This window comes from Zophobas morio, unplaced genomic scaffold (assembly GCF_036711695.1).
Source record: "Zophobas morio isolate AGI-343-1 ecotype UQ-CSIRO unplaced genomic scaffold, CSIRO_AGI_Zmor_V1 ptg000046l, whole genome shotgun sequence".
Classification (NCBI taxonomy): domain Eukaryota; kingdom Metazoa; phylum Arthropoda; class Insecta; order Coleoptera; family Tenebrionidae; genus Zophobas; species Zophobas morio.
In genome coordinates this window covers 1,044,969-1,062,280 of record NW_026972151.1, presented here as the reverse complement: position 1 = coordinate 1,062,280, position 17,312 = coordinate 1,044,969, and the positions used below count along the sequence as shown (strand labels likewise).

General features: G+C 33.6%; 1 protein-coding gene and 1 long non-coding RNA gene across 7 annotated transcripts; one reads left to right on the top strand and one right to left on the bottom strand.

The window, feature by feature from the left end:
* Positions 1–2,263: 2,263 nt before the first annotated feature.
* On the bottom strand, positions 2,264–17,279 carry Eif4h1 (eukaryotic translation initiation factor 4H1). 2 transcript variants are annotated; one of them, XM_064074116.1, is made up of 5 exons: positions 17,093–17,273; positions 16,734–16,923; positions 7,912–8,260; positions 4,325–4,486; positions 2,264–2,537 (listed from the first exon to the last, which is right to left on the bottom strand). In XM_064074116.1, exons 1-5 carry the CDS (start codon positions 17,128–17,130, stop codon positions 2,398–2,400), a joined length of 879 nt encoding a protein of 292 aa, XP_063930186.1. In that variant the 5' UTR covers positions 17,131–17,273; the 3' UTR covers positions 2,264–2,397. The 2 variants fall into 2 exon arrangements, with proteins under 2 accessions (XP_063930186.1, XP_063930187.1); XM_064074117.1 differs by lacking the exon at positions 4,325–4,486 and having other exon boundaries at positions 17,093–17,279.
* Positions 10,902–13,303, top strand: LOC135142407 (uncharacterized). 5 transcript variants are annotated; one of them, XR_010282516.1, is made up of 4 exons: positions 10,902–11,662; positions 11,718–11,920; positions 11,976–12,402; positions 12,483–13,303. It is a non-coding gene; the product is annotated as an uncharacterized LOC135142407 (long non-coding RNA). The 5 variants fall into 5 exon arrangements; XR_010282517.1 differs by having other exon boundaries at positions 10,904–11,265; positions 11,375–11,662; positions 11,976–13,303; XR_010282518.1 differs by having other exon boundaries at positions 10,906–11,662; positions 11,976–12,901; positions 12,960–13,303.
* Positions 17,280–17,312: the final 33 nt, after the last annotated feature.

Here is a 17,312-nt window from a genome sequence, read left to right as displayed (position 1 = left end):
AATTGGGTTGGTTGGGGTGTAATACTTATAATAAGTGTTGCCTTTAATTTAATCAATAAAATAAATTGACTTCATTAATTTTTTTGAACCACCTCTTAAGAAAATCTAAAAAATATGAATGGAATGATATATCACAAGTACAAACTCATCATATTTTTTGCATTTTAGATAGGATTTATTCAGCAAAATTTAAGGGTGACGTCATCAATTTTTTTAGGAGGGATGAACAAATACATTTTGAACAAAAGTTTACCATGCTTATAATAACTTTAAAATATTCCCAAGATTTCAAAGCATTCGGTTTTGTAATTCCTGATTAAATCGATAAAATAAATTCACGCCTTCATTAATTTTTTTGAGTCACCTTGCATATGCAAATCCAAAAATATGAATGGAATGATAAATCACAAGTACAGACTCATCATATTTTATACAATTTAGATACGATTTATTCGGCAAACTTTTGAGCTGACGTCATCAGTTTTTTGTAGAAGATAACCAAATATATTTTGACTAAAAATTTATTATGCTCTTTATAACCTTAAAACATCTGCAAGATTTCAAAGCATTTGGTTTTGTAGTTCCTGATTAAATCAATAAAATAAATTTACGCATTCATTAATTTTTTTGAGTCACCCTGTATATGCAAATCGAAAAAATTTGAATGGAATGATAAATCACAAGAAGAGACTCACCATATTTTGTACATTTTAGATAGGATTTATTCAGCAAAATTTTGTGGTGACGTCATAAATTTTTTAGGGGGCACGACCAAATACATTTTGATCAAAAATTTACCATGCTTATGATAATTTTAAAATATCTTCAAGATTTCGAAGCATTCGGTTTTGTAGTTCCTGAGTAAATCAGTAAAATAAATTTACGCTTTCATTTATTTTCTTGAATCACCCTGTATATGCAAATCCAAAAATATGAATGGAGTGATAGATCACAAGTACAGACTGATCATATTTTGTACATTTTAGATATGATTTATTCGGCAAATTTTCGAGCTGACGTCATCAAGTTTTTGGAGGGGATAAGCAAATATATTTTGACTAAACATTTATTATGCTCTTTATAACCTTAAAACATCTGCCAAAAACTTAATTTTTGATTTATAGCGGTTTTCCGATCGCGTCGGCGCGGTGACGAATTCATCCCCGTCTCTTTGTACTCGCAAAGTAAAAGGGTAAAATTATTGACATTTTGAACGAAAACTTTGTTAGAATTGGTTATCCTATCTGGGAAACGCCATTTTTTTTTATAATTACTCGTAACTTTACACGCTTTACACCGAACCATTTTCCAAATTGTTGATTCGAAACAAACACTGAAAAAAATGTGCACACTAATTCCGAGGTGAAGAACAAAAGTTGGAAATAAAGGTAGATAAATATACGTACGATAATGTTCGCCACTGGCTTGTTGAAGTTGTTAGTGACTACGTGAGCTAAACCTTCCGTCGTTTGAAAGGGACAGTAAAAGGTACTTGCATCAATGCTAAAAAGTTTACATTCCTGAGGTACGGCGCACTTGAATATTTCATATTCCTTCTTCCATAGCAAAATACGGATGTGTGGAGCTCTGCTGCAAGTTTTTAATTTCTGAGACTCAAAATGAAGTGATGTGCCAGCTGTACAAATGGAATCATGGAGTAGTCGAATTCGCTTAATTCTCGATCGAATGGTATTATCGCACGTGAATAATGAATTATTCTATTTATACTTAAATTCACAATTTATTTTCATATATCATACAAGACCATATATTACACAATATGTGTAAATTTTATGCTCATCATAGCATTGTAAAAATCTGGTAATTAAAAAAAAAATGTTCAACGAAGTACCATTTTTACAATGCTCGTATTATTAACATGATTAAGATTTGTATTTACGAAAAGACTTTTCCAGAACATACCCGAAACTCCTATACAAAAATAATAAATACAATAATAGTAACAATCATTTGCATCACTTTACGTTTTAAAAACACAGTTGAAATTACAATCCTATTATATAATAATAAAATAAATTAGTTGGTATGTTTTGTAAAAATCGGCTTACAAATACATAAACAAAACTAGTATGTACCTACAACAAAACTCGACCCATCGGGATCAAAAATCCAAAATCTCCGTCTTATTTATGTTATAAAATGCAACACTATAAAATCTTCACATGAACGGCATTAGAAAGCAAACCGGCTATATTACAAGTTAAACATAACAAACGGAACGCTGGAATTTCTTAAATCCCACTTAGTAAAACCAATTATAATTTTTATTACTTCTGTTACAATCGCCTAATATAAAAGAATCAGTTCAGATATGAAAGAAAAAAAAAAGATAAACATTAATCTTAAAAATCAAATTACACACAATCAACAAACATTTTACTGTTTATCAAGTAATTTCTCCTCTCGCGGTTTGGCGCCACCAAAAATCGTCGACGTTTGCGACGTTTCCGCCATTGCGTTTACTGGTTCTTTGACGGTCCGAGGCTGCAGCTTCAGTTTCGGCCTTCCTGTGGTGTCTGGAAACAAACGTAAGATGAAAAAATCGTCCCCTCAACAATCAACTGTTTACCCACACAAGCATTAAACTTAATTGGTGATAAACATTGTTTTAATAAACAACACATCAAGGCATATTTATTAACAATATTAAAATTAATGATTCTCGTCCACAATTTCAATGGGTGATTATATGTTCACAAATTTGTCATGATTTTTTAATTTAACGCAAGTAATATCACCAAAATACAAATATATGATGACAATAAAGAAATATGAACTGTTGTTGCGCCAACTGATTTTATTGACTCAAATAGGGCAGTAACAGGCCATCACAGCAATGATAACTTATCGTCACATGTTCTTATCTCCTTTGCAACCACGTCAACAACATTACTGACTTTCACGTGAACAACAAAAAGCCAAGGTAAGGTACAAATAATAATACCAAAACAGATTTAACAATCAAAGGTAGCGTAAAAGTAATGCAAGGTACCTATTTTTATATAATAATGACATTTTACAACCTAAAATTTAAGGAATCTCAACCGCTAGTCCGTAAAACCTTTAGCCACAGATTCTTGAAGCTTGACTCATCCCTTATATAACATGCGGCTTCGCCGCTCGTTCTATAAACTTGGATTCGTGCCACAATGGCCTTATGAACGAGTTATTTATACTATTTTTTCTACTCCGCACGTTTTTTCGCAAAATTTAATTGAAATTTGCGTTTTTTTAAATCTGGAGAATTTTGTCGTGGTTGGTGATGGGTTGGTCTGACACGAACCACGAAATATTTGAAATTCGAATTTTCACAACAACAACTGTAATTCGAATCAATTCGTGTTAAAATTGGTTAAAATGTCTTGTGAAGAAGTTAGTGAAGTCCTTACGCCTCCCGAAATACGGGAAATTTTAATTTGACATTTGCCGCTGACATTTATCAGATCTATTTCAGAACCTCTATTTTTTCTACCGCGCACGTTTTTTGATTTTCTAATAGAGCTATTAAAGTACCCGAATGACGTCATAACGGTTCATTAATAACGGAAAGGGGTTCTGAAATAGGTCTGCTGTAATTTAGGTCGGTAAGATTGGTAGCCATGACGAGAAATGTATGAACTTCAAACGGGTGACATTATTTTTATTGTTTTTGCAATGTAATGTCAAGTATATCAATTTGGATACGTGCAGTGTAAGACTAATTGTAACAGTACTGTATTCCCAAATTTGCTGGAGAATGGGGTAATCCGTTCTTGAACTGATCAATAAAAAGCAATTGTAAAAACTATGAATGCTAAGTATGAAAACTTTACTATAAACTCATGTTCTGCACATTTTAGATTGAATTTATTTGATAAAATTTTGAGATGACATCAATTTGGGGAAACATAAATGGATAAATTTTGATTAACTATTTACCATGCTTATGATAACCTTAAAACTTCTGCAAGATTTTGGAGCATTTGGTTTTTTAGTTGCAAATTAAATATTACTACATAAGTTCGTTTTTTCCGCGAAAATCTTGGGAAAAAAATTAAGACCGATTCATAAATCACAAGTGTGGGAGTATGTTATTTTATAAAGGTTACCTAATATTTGAATATACCCACAGTGCCATTGAATTAATAATGACACTGTGTGTATCGTCTAGCAACGGCTGCGTGCAATCCCAATTGAGCACAATAAAAACAACTGAGAAATATTTGTGCAATTCAGTTATACTCTCGGAACACTGTGAACTCCCTTTAAACAGAACCACGTGCCACAAATGTTGCTTTTATAATTTTATATACGAAAATATAACCTGGAGTTGGATTTGGTAGATCCTCAGTAAACGATCTCCTCTCTTGACGCGGCCTACCGCCAAATCCTCCATTGTTGCCGCGATTTCCTCGGGCGGTCCACTCCCGATTGCCCTCTTCCGATGAGAAGTTGCCGTAATTCCCTCTATTACCTCCTCGATCCGCTACAAAACACAACAAAATATTTAGATTACGGATGGTCCAGTCCATCCAGGAAAATAGGAGAATATGACTTCAGTCGCGATAAATTGCCGGTCATTGAGCTTTGAGTTCAATAGCGCTGCATTTAACAAGTGTTAGTTAAATAATGTTGGATTCTGGTACAAAACCGGCATCTAGATGTTAGATTTGAAGATTTTTCTGTTGTTTTGCTATTAGTGAAAGTCAGTTTTCTCATTTCATCGTGTGATGTAGAATAGAAATACATCCTATGGGAAGAAAGAAGATGTTGAGGCGTCACAACTTGTCACTTAAGACTTTGACCAGTTGGTGTACCATTCTAAAATTGCGGCATTTTAAAAGCATATTTTTGCCTTTAGTAGTGAACTGATTTGAACTACGAAAAACGTTCATAAATCACGAAAGACGCTGTTGACGGTACGACCAGTAAACTTCCCTTCCTCTAAATTTGAGTATGGACGCTTTTGCATCTGCGATGTTTTACTGGTGTTCTTCCTACAATATTTTCCCTTTACAATATCGTTTTACTATGGTGGTGTTCGCATCAACGTTTCCATACGCATGTGAGCTTATTTCGTTTCTTCTTCAAAAAATCACTGGCTCTACTCATAGCATTATTTTGAAACATTATTTTCCTGGTTAATTTTCTCACGTTTCTCAATTTTCCTTATTTCCTTGTCAGTTGTAGACTACGAACTTTAAGAGATGCAATCGAGGAAAAAACATTCAATACAGCAAAGTCCACCTAAATAATTATAATATGATTCTTCAGTGTTTTTATATGTATAGTTTTATTTCGTTATAGGTCGATACATTGTAGTACTTATACAGATTTATGTTGTGCCTGTGTTTTTCAAGACTGCGGGTTTCACTTATATATAAGTTAAAAATTGACTTTTCAAAACACAACATACATCAAAATGTGACAACTGTGGAATAGAGTAAACATTTTTCACAGGCAAAAAGATCCTTCCGGAGTCATTTGATTCGATGATTTCATTTCAACTCTTTAGAATACCAGTGTCTTTGGGCGACACAGAATCATCAAATATTTTTATACAGGCTGTTCCAGTTAAAACTTCGCGACCTTATGTCTTACGGATAGATATTGAAATTCTGTAAACGCCAATATTTTTAGCTTGAGGCGGAAAGCTTAATTTATTACGTTGCAAATACACTGATCGGCAAAAAAAACCGGCTATACTGAAAAATTTCCCAAAATCAAACTTTAAAAATTATTAATTTAACTAGTGATCGTTATTTTCTTAAAGAACCTTTCACTATTGACACATGACGTATAAATTAGCAAAAAAAGAAGACAAATAAACGCAGAATTAAATTTAATTTAAGCAAATAACAGAAACAGAAGGACAATTTGAGAGACGTCTCTAAGAGTTAACGGCATTGTTTTCGGATGAAAACTAATTAACTGCCAAACTTATAATCAAATGATGAAAAACACTGTTTACAACAACAGCCTCCTTTATTGTGTTAATTAAGAAAATATCGTACTTGGTTTGTTTCTGTTATTTTGTTAAATTAAATTTAATTCTGCGTTTATATGTCTTCTTTTTTTGCTCATTTGTACAACAAGTGTCAAAAGTGAATGGTTCTTTAATAAAATAACGATTACTAGTTAATTTAATAATTTTTAAAGTGGTTTTGTGAAATTTTTCAGGGTGGCCGGTTTTTTTGGCGGTCAATGTATGACCAACATGTTTTGACGGATTTTCATTGACCGTTAAATTGCTATTAGAATGATATACAACACTTACATATTTATTTCATTTTCAGCTGATAAAATCAAATATATTTATAACATAAAAAATGAAGGTTGAGTCAACTTTAGTTTTAGGTAGCCCTTTAGGGCTACCACCAGTTTACGAATGTTCGAACATATGCTAAAATAGCTGCTTTTGAAACAGACCTTGTTGCTTATAAAATTTTCATTATTTTTTTTTATGTTAATAAATTGCATTTCTTTTATCAACTGAAAATGAAGTAAATATGTAAGGTATATCATCTCTACCAAAATACGTTAAAAAATGGAATTTGTTGACTCTGTACTTATATATTCAACAATTTATTATTCAATTACGTCAACGAAGTACACAAATTAAGATCTGTTTGGTAAAAATTTTCACCGCCCATTTTGGTTAAAGAATTGAAAGATTTGTGGAGTTAATAACCAATTTGGGTATTATCAGTCATATAAATTTGGTAGGGCTATGGGTGTCCAATTCCTCCAAGAAACATGCGCCACTAGTTAAGGGAAGAATCAGAAATGTTGTGCGAGTCCAATTTCTCTAGTAATTGTCTAATAGAGGCATTAGATGTATGAGGTGATGTGGTATATTATTCACACATCTACAAGTCTAGGAACGTACAACTAACCTCATGGCTGCGTTATACAGCAGTTTTAGGCTTTTTAGTCGTCAGCCAGTGATATACTTTGTATGACACATTAATAAACGACCATAGGATTTCTACGACAGGCATAATTTTAACTTTTGATTCCTGTTTTAAAATTCCCTGTTTTCAGTCAATCCTTATCATGTTATTACATAATAGACCTTTTATAATATAATATACTACGAATTTTTCCGTGGGAATAGCTATTGGATGTATAGATCTCCCTAAATGCGTATCATTACAACTTATTCCATCCTGGCTTCAAAGTGATTTCTAGGATGTCGTCAAGTGTTTGAGAACGCAGTAAAAAAATACACTCAACAATAAGATATTCATCTCAAAAGATCTCCATTATATAATAATTAATCAGCCAATTTTTAACATTTAATGAACATCTGTTTTATGTGCACCAATTCAAAAATAGCAACACTGGGATTAACTTTCATGAATTCTGTTTTTTTCTATTTAACATAATCGGAAGAACAGATTTTGTCGATTTACAATCGTTATTCAAATCCATTTCTCTTTCTGTTCGTTCTTGTCTTGAAGCGATGTTCTCTTCAAGCCTATTTTCAAGCATTATTCTGCTAGACATCCAACAGGAAAACGCTTGTAAAATTACATTAATGGTTTATTTCATTGTTCACGTTTCTCCTTGGTTGTTATATACTTAGAATTTATGGGTTAAAAAATTTCAAAAAGTCATTGTAGAATGGTAGAATTGTTTAATGTTACAACAAAAACGTATCAGTTTACTACCGCTAAATTTAAATGAACAGAACACTAAATACTGAATAAATGATATCGTTATATAGAACGAAACACTAAGATAAATTGAATTGGTACTTGGTTGCAGCAGCAGCGATTGAAGTTTTATGTTTTTACGCGCTATAGATCCGTTATAACATTTATACAGACTTTTTCGTAGTCCTAATTGCGACGTTGTTGTCATATTCTACCATCAAATAGACCCTACGTCCGCGCAACTGTCACTCACCGTTGAAGGAACCTCCACGACCACTGCCGCCGCCTGCGCCTCCGCCGCCTCCGCCGCTTCCTCCTCCACCTCCTCCTCCTCCCCCACCTCCTTGTCCTCCTCCACCGCCACCTCCTCGCCTCTCGAATTCTTCAAAACGATGATCGCCGCCGCCAGGCCGTGGACCTCTGAAACCACCGCCGCCTCCTCTGCCCCCGCGACCACCTCGGTCGAATCCGCCGCCTCTTTCGCTACGTTTACCTTCTGCTACATCTATTTTGATGTTATGGCCTTCGACTTCGACCAAACCGTTCATGGCAATTGCTTCTTCTAGATCTTGGAGCGAGCAAAATTCGACATAGCAAAATCCCTGAAGGAGGTAAGAGATAAAAATTTTATGAATGTGGAAATATTATATTTAGTTTATACAGAATTTTTCAGGCTAACAGTTTAGAGAAAATTATATTTATATAGGAGCAGGATTTTTTATTAGAAGTTTCAAGCTCTTACTACATTTTATTTACACAGCGTTTTCTGAAAATTTTAGGGCTAGCTTCTGTACAACAGTACCCGATTATTTATTTACTCTATCTAACAGTGCTTTTCAAAAATAGATCCAATAAAATTATTTTCATGAAAAAATAATCGACTAGATCGACTCATTTCAACAAAATTTAGGTGTCTCAGATTCGTCAAAATCTGTAAAAATGTAACGATTAATAGTATATACCGGGTGTCCCACGTAACACTTTCGGGTGCAATAACTCAGGTATTTTTGAACGGATTGTTATGAAATTTGAAATGTAGGTATTTTGATAGGTGAGGATTAATATGAACCGGTGAGAATAATAATTATCTTTTATAAAGTAAATTTTCCATGCCTTAATTTAATTTTGAATTAATTACGTTTTGCATCACTTGATTACACATGAAAAATAAATACTGTATGCAAAAATTCATCTCCGAAATACGTCTGGTTAGACAAAAAACGATAAATTATTGCGCAAATAATTTCAAAAAGTATTAATGGATAGGTAACTATGAAACAAACAACTGCATTCCTCGCATTTTGGACACCCTTGGGGGAATTTGATACCTGTTTGCCAAGCGTTATTTTATGAATTTTAAGAAAATACTAATTTTCAGTTGCTCGGCTTCAACCTTTTCGAAGGTGCAAAATTGCTTTAGGTTCAGGAATTAATTCTAACTTGAATGGAAATAATTTTGCTAGGTGTATTTAGCATCTTGTTTTTTTCACTCGTTTTAGGTCTTGTACACTTCCCGTATCTTCAAATAAGTTTATTATTCTCTGTACTTCGAATTTGGTAAATTCGTCATCGGGATACCGTTCGATAAGAGTCCTGATTGTTTCATCTAGGTCTGTACGGCATTCTCCGCAGGTTAAAATTGTTTCTGTTTTAAAAATTAAAGAAAAGCGCACCATTTTCAATAACTTGTCAGATTTTGACAAAAATGTCAGGGGTGTACAAAATTGAACTCGGTGACGCAGGCAATTGTTTTGCACCCACAGCACTATTAAATTTAAAAAATCAAATTAATTAATTTTTGCGTTTTTGTTAACGTAATTCTTTTAAACAAAAACAGTGATTTAATTAATTTTTCGCGCACAGGCTTTATTTTAGTTGCTTAAAGTTATACCGCAATTTTGAATAATTTTTAACAACAGGAAGCTGTGTTAAAATTCGTTTTTGTACGATGAAATAGTTTTTTTGTTATCAGCCTAATCTTTACCTATTATACATATTACACCCGTTTTAAAGTTCATAAAAATATCTTAAAAAATACCTGAGTTATTGCCCCGAAAGTGTTACGTGGGACACCCGGTATATTATCTGTTCCCTCTTTTACCCATTGGGTGTCGAGGGGGGAGACGCATCGAGCCGCTCATATAGGTATGGCGATCTTGGCCACCCATCCACGAAGTGGTAGTTTAATATAATTTTACGATTTTACGATTCCAATGTGTGCAAGTGATTGTGAGGTGACAAATTTGGATACATTTTATAAAAATAAAAATAGCAATTTTAATATGCTGTTATAAATTTACAAAATTTTACACTCGTCTTAAAAAAATAACATAAATTAGGGAACACCTAAATTAAAAATAAATCATTCCCCAAAATTTTATAAGTGTTTTTAAACGTATTAAAGCCACTAGACCTGATTTCCGCTGGCATTGAAAAAATTGACGCAGTAATACTTTATATGACGTTCTCATTCACGATTGTTTTAAATAAGCAGTGTGCCAAGATATTTTTTCGTTAGGTTAGCGTCAGGTCTGGCGTTAATTTAGCTAAAGTCACAGACAAAACTTAACGACAAAGAAACGTCTTTTACGATAGTTTAGCCACAATTTAATTTGACAAAAAGTTTAGGTTAAGACCATAGCGTCAGTTATATGTCAAGTAAACTTCATATCCACATTATATCAGTCACTTGTGTCACTCTGTTTGACACTTAAGTGCGTGGTGGAAGTTTCAAAATTTTCTCAATTCCAGTGTCGGCTATTAGTTTCACATTTTAAACGAAACTTTACAAATTCATTGGTCTTAAATTATTATCTGCAGTACTAAACCAGATTACCATTTTTTTTCCTTTTTTTAACACCCTTTAGCTGCATTTGTAACAAACCATGTACACAAATCTAGGAAGTCGATTTTTACCTACTCCTAATTATCCTATCGATTTGAAACTTTGCAAGGGTGTGTAATTTGGATGAGAATACAATAATTTGGTACTGCCGAGCAGCAAATTTTACAATAAAATATTTTGACAATTACCTATCTGACAAAAACATAATTAATCTTGTCCGCTTTTTGTGGCAATCCTAGCAACGGACTTTTAAGAAATGTTGAATAGTGTATTTCAATGCATATTAAAACATTGAGGGCCGGTTGCATAAACGCAAATTAAATTTAATCTCTGATTAAGAACAATTGTAACTATAATAATAACAATCGTTACTATGGAGTTAATCAGAGATTAAATTTGATTTGCGTTTATGCGACCGGCCCTCAATAGTCATAGCAATACTACAAGACTTGTCCTTTTTTGCGTTTTCCCCAGAGATATGGAGAAGGAGAATGAGCTTCGACTTCTGCGCATCGGTACACTATGGGGGCCGCCATTTTATCAGTTAACCTTAAAGTTTTGTTTACCTACGAGGTTACGACGTTGTTGAACCAGTTGTAATTTGGAGTTAAAATTATTACTTAATTTGTTTTACCGTTAGTGTACGTGTGAACGTGCTTGTTAGTGTTAAAGGACATTATTATTGACAACAAACATGTCTTGTACAGTTTCTCACTGTAAAAATTGTCAACGATTTCGTTCAGAAGGTGTATCTTTTCATCAGTAAGTTTTCTTCATTATCTTATTAAAATCGAATACGTAGATATTTATAATTAATAACAATTGGTTATTGCAATACTATGTGATCAATATTTATTATATCTGATTTTAGGTTTCCGAAAGATCGAAAACTTTTAAAAAAGTGGCTGATTGTTGTGAAAAAAGATGACAGCTTCAAACTGACTAAGTATAAGCTGGTGTGCTCAGATCATTTCACAACAACTGATTTCATTGTTGTAAATGAGAGAAAACGATTGAAATCGAACGCAATTCCCAGGGTGAATTTAGATGAAAGTCTAGAAGCTTCTTCAACTTCAATGAGTACTGTGAGTGCTACTTCAGCTGATATTTGAGAAGAGTCTCCATCGATTATACCTCAAGGTGTAAAGAGGACATTAAGGTTTGAATATTTTATTATATTGAATTTTTTACTACTGTTAATAATTATTATTTAGTGCTGCGCAGAGATACCATGGAAAAAGCAGTAGCAGTACAAGTGGAAGTAAAAGCAAGAACTCAAAAAGTAGTTCTGACAGGAGGGAAGGTGATAAGCTGGCGTTACATAAAGAAACTACATGAATTACAAAATGATGAATTCCTAAATGTTGCAAACAAGTTGAAAAAGGCACATTTGGAGTGATGGAAACATAAAATGAAAGTAAGTTGTTTTCCTGACAATATTCCTTATTGACAATAATTAAGTTCTATTATAGGTGAGTTTAGCAGCACAAACTCTTAGCAAGAGTTGCGGATGCACTTGAATTTTTAAAAGATCTTGGTATTAGTGACTTTCAAGGTTGTCAAACAACAATAGAATTCATCAGACGGATAGATTCTTTATTTGATATTCTCAATTCCCGAAGTGTACGTGCTAAGAATTTTAAGGCACCTTTGAGAGAAAACAATGAAGAAATGTGGCGTCCATTTCTCATCGACACCAGTGAGTATCTTCTGAATTTGAAGGATGTCACTGGCGGGCCTTTGTGGTGCACGCCCCGAAAAACGTCAATTCTGGGCTTTGTTATTTCCGCTACGTCGTTCATGGGAATTTTTGATGAATTTGTTAGTAGTAAGAGGTTGAATGACTTGCTAACATAAATGTAGTCAAGATCATCTAGAAATTTTCTTCTGCTCAGTGCGGTAAGCTTTTAAAAAAACAATTGTATTACTTTTTTATGCACTGGAATTACACAAATCTGTATTTATTTTTCTGTTTTCAGATCGAGAAATGGGTGAAACAATAACCCTACTCCTCTACGATTTTGTAAAACTTAGAAGATTGCTTCTATTTACAAACATAACGAGGGAAGGAGGAAATTGTAAAGTGCTTTGCACCACCTGTCTGCTCTCTGTTAGCATTGGCCCAAAGCAAAAGAGCACAAATGTTCAACAATCAGTTGACGTGTTTGTCTTGAAAAAATATGATCTCGATATTTTGACTGAAGCACTTGCAGATCATGACTATGAACGTCTAATTTTATTGGGCTGAGTGAAGTGGCAGAAAACGTGGCATATATTGGTAGCTATGTTGTCAAAATGCTGGTGAAGACGTTTAAGTGCGCAGACTGCATTTCTTCTTGCATTGAAACACGAGGAAGTGACTTACAGTTTTACAGATTATTGGACAAAAAAAACATGGGTAAAATAAAATACTTACAATAGTTATTTTTTAAGTCTTAACAAAATTTTGATTTTAGGTGGGCTTATTAAACCTTTTGCTGGGGTTGTGAAGACTTGTTGTTACTGTTAATACGAAAAATTTTGCAACTCACTGATAAACTTCCAAGCGATGAACAATTTTTTAAAACTTTCGGCATGCCAGCATTCTTTTTCCTAATTTAGAAGACCCACGCACTCGAGACGGTGGCCATCGATGAAGGCCATTTATATATTCTTATTAAACAAATAATTAATGCCTACATGCGAATAAGAATGTTTAATTTGAGCAAAAGACTTTCATGTCTTGCTCAAGGCACTTCTGTTAGACATGTGTACACATAATTAGTACTGTTTTCGCATCAATAAATATATTGAAGTATAATTATGTTTATTTATTCGTATAAGGTGAAATATATTTTAGTTGTGATTTATTATTAGGTGATTGTAATTAATGATTTTAAACTTCCCGCCCAATAATGAAGCAATTGTCTAGGGATATCAAGTTCTGTTAGTGATTTGTGATTATGTTGGCAACAGTCAACTGATAAAATGGCTGCTTTCAATTTTAGACCAAGGATTTCGTCTGCGCATGGGGAAGCTCATTCTCCCTCTCCATATCTCTGGTTTTCCCGGACTGAACCGCGTGACGTACAGTATTGGAATTTGACACAGTATAAAATAAATATTTTTTACGATATTATAATTTTTTGTAAATTATTTAATTTCAATGTAAGCCTAAAGTACGAGATTAACTTACAAAAAATTGATCCAAACTTTTTTAGACAGAACTTCCCGCATCCCTGAAGTACAATCAAATGTCTTTTTACGATAACCCTCCTTTAGATAAGAAAAACTCTAAAAATAGTAAACTTTTGAAATTATTCGGTTTGGAGTTTCTAAGTTAAATTATAAAATGTTATACAATTTCCTTCGCACAATTTGAGACGATGTCATCAAATTATTACTGGGGATAACCAGACAAATTTTTCTTAGAATTTCACCATCTACAGTAATCTACACAGTATTCCTAAAATACACATAAATTTACAACAATCAGTTCAGTACTTTCGTAATGTAAATTATCTGTTACTGTAGAAATATTTTGCTTATACATGTTCGTTTGCAAAAATAAAAACATATTAAAGTGGTAAAACCTGTTGTGTTGTTGGCTGTGAACGTAATTAACAATTATGTAGATACATGAATACTAATATAGCATACTTTAATTGTTACATTTTTAGCGTCTTGCAGAAACAAATTAATCACGAAAGATGAAAGACAAATAATATTAAAAGAAACGTTATCCATAACCACTACAATTTTTCACTCAGATTCCCCATAGCAGAATAAATGGTACTACGTTTTGGGCTGTGCGGTAAGAACTTCAAAAAGTCTACAGACGGTACTTAATAATTGTAGATAAAAATATAATTAATTTTAACTTTACCAAGTATTTCTCTGAATCATTTTAAAAAAAGTCGGAGGAAATATTTTTGGCCACATTTTCAATTGCTTCTTCAATCAGCTAACTGTTAAAACATTGGACAAGCGACTGGCAATTAGGTGTTCCGCACTGTATTTTTAGAATAATCATGATCGATGAAACTTAACGGTAGTCAAGTTAACAACAGTAATTTCTAGACATCTTTGAGAATCTAGAAAAATTTAGAGTAGAAGGTAAAGTGTTAAATGTAAAGGTTGGTCCCTCACTCCTCGCTTTCAAAGTGAAGTGAATAGCAGTTAGAGAATAGACAGTAAAGTGTCAATCTTTGTTTTATTATTTTTGTCTAAAATACGTAGAATTTGTGTTCAATTCTTCGTTGTTGAGGGTATGTAACTTGTGCTGTTTCTGTAGTGTAAGGAGTGTTCAAATCGAAGAACTATGAACAGACATTTAATGCTAAGAATTCACGATCGTCTAACCTACAAATTGTTTCATCATACTTAAGAAATATCTAAACCGGGACTTTTATTTTTAATAAAACAACTAAAATCGACACAATTCCACTTAACGTATGTTGATCTTAACGGGTACTCTCGATTTACGACAATAATTCCATAGAAAAAACATAAATTACCATCACAAGTGTTGTATTTTCAATTGGAAGAACCAAGGCCCGCCTCCGGCTGGCGTCCTATTTTTTTTAACGTTTATAAAGCGAACGGTCTACTTGTGCCCGTACACTCTTTGTTCACGCCCGTGGGGTGTTAGTGTGTAGTTGGTAAACCTGCTTGTCATTAAACCGTTACCTTTCTTACAGACTTACGACAATGTATATATCCTATAATCATATTTATTGAGTTTTATTATTTCTGTTTGTTTTTAAGGTACAATCTGCATTGTTTAAATTAGATTAATTTTTATTAACTATGTCTCATTAGTTTTAGGTCTAAATTACTTTGTAAATTGCCTACTTGGATTTTTCTGTTGGCAATTAAGTAACCATAAACAAAATAAACAAAATGTGTAACAGCCCACTTCGGCATTGTCAATTATTCTAGTGTATACTAACAAAGCCGCTTTTGATTTTTGTAATAACTATTGTTGTGTTATTTGTGGTCGTGTTACATAAACTGACAGTAGTTTTAATCAGCTAAGATCTAGGGGAAAATTAAGTGCAATGGGAAAGTAACAAGTTATGAGTTAAAGTAGGTGTGGCTTAAAGTCGGCCGCGCATGCGTTCCGTATTTTGTCTATTAACGATAAGGGTGGATTTCCGCCCTCAAAACAACTGAATTACGAATTCGTGTTGTGAATCAAGAGCAATCTTTGTAGTATACCATTGAAAGTCAAAAAAGTATTGTAAAAACACTATTTTTTTTTTATCAATAAAACTTTTTAGCTTCAATATTAAATAAACAGTCTAGTAGATCTTAATTCGATTAAAAACGATAAACTGCAGTCACAGCTGAAATTTGCAATTTAACTGAATTGTCTGTAAGAATTGTGTACAGTGATAAAATATGACTGTTCACTTTTAACATTATGGAATAATTTCATTTATTTATTATTGATTTGAGTGAATCTGTAATGCACACTATTTCCCTTCATATAATCGTCACGTGTCACATACTAACGAGGATCCATACCATGCAAGTTGTTTGAGCAATAATGGCCTGAATCACAAATAAAATGACAACAATTAAATATTAAAAATTGTAAAAACGATTACTTGCACTATAAAACTTGTTACAGAATATTAAAAAAATTGATATGCCACTTCCTACACCACATGTCAAATCTACGTTACTTGATAAATTTTCCAACTGGCACATATAATTAATGTAACAGTACCATACAGAATGCAGTTTTTGTAATTAGATATTCAGCTTCCAATTAATTCAGTTATACCCCGCCTTGTCCAAACATCCCACTGTGATTGGTTGATGTGATGAACTAACACCCTCCCTTTAAAAATAGAAGTTACATGCTTCCTGTAACTTCCTTGGTAATAAATAAAATGAAAACTACTTGCTTCAGTACAAAGTACACAAAATGGGAAGAAAACCATAGCTGACTTTACTTTAGAAGTTACACAAAAATATGACCCCACCTTTGAAAATTTTTACTAAAATTATAGTCATCTCTTGTAAATTTTAGGGAATTGTTTTAACACAAGTGATGTCGCAGACATTACGCAATTACTAAATAACAAATATATCAGCAAATTGTCTCCACAGGGAAACACTCATACTACACATCAAATGTTCCACGATGTCGAAGACAACAGCACCCGATCGCCTCAATTTACCCTTTCAGACATCGCCAGCCCAGTGAGCCCCTACAGAGCCATCAACACCTCACACTTTACCTTAAAACGGTCAGTTTCCTTGTCCATAACCAGCCTCACGTTCTTCACGTTGAGGTTCTCAAAAATGCGATTGACATCCCCCTGCACGATTCCATACGGCAAATTCCCAATGTAAGCTGTGAACGGCGGCTCGGTTGGAAAAGGCTTTTTGGACGCCCGCTGGTTTTCGCGACCTCTGCCGCCGAAATCCCTGCAAAACAAACCGCGTGTGATTCACGTCGTGCACAAGGGCTAAAAATCAGATTGGACGTTAACCACCCACGATTTTTTATCGTGAATGTGCATCCAATCACCGCTAACATCCCCCAGTGTTCTGCAACACCAATCTCACTCATACTTTGCAAAAAATTTATATTTACCTGTTGTCTCTATCATCATAACCGCTACGACCGGCCATGTTTGATTTCCAGGGACATGCGCTGGGAGATTTTGACAGGACGGAGCAGGGTGGCCAATTTACCGCATCGTTTAGAACTAGATTTAAACACTGGTAATTTTTCAACGATTGTCAACGAAGAGAAATTATTCTAGAGGCAATCTCAAGGAGAGTTTACGGTTTTAAATGACATGTGTCATGTA

Coding starts and splice junctions, on each gene's coding strand:
- Eif4h1 (XM_064074116.1), bottom strand. CDS start 17,130: ATGGCCGGTCGTAGCGGTTATGATGATAGAGACAACAG. Junction 16,924..17,092: donor TATGATGATAGAGACAACAG/GTAAATATAAAT, acceptor TTTGTTTTGCAG/GGATTTCGGCGGCAGAGGTC. Junction 4,487..7,911: donor TCGTGGAGGTTCCTTCAACG/GTGAGTGACAGT, acceptor TGTGTTTTGTAG/CGGATCGAGGAGGTAATAGA.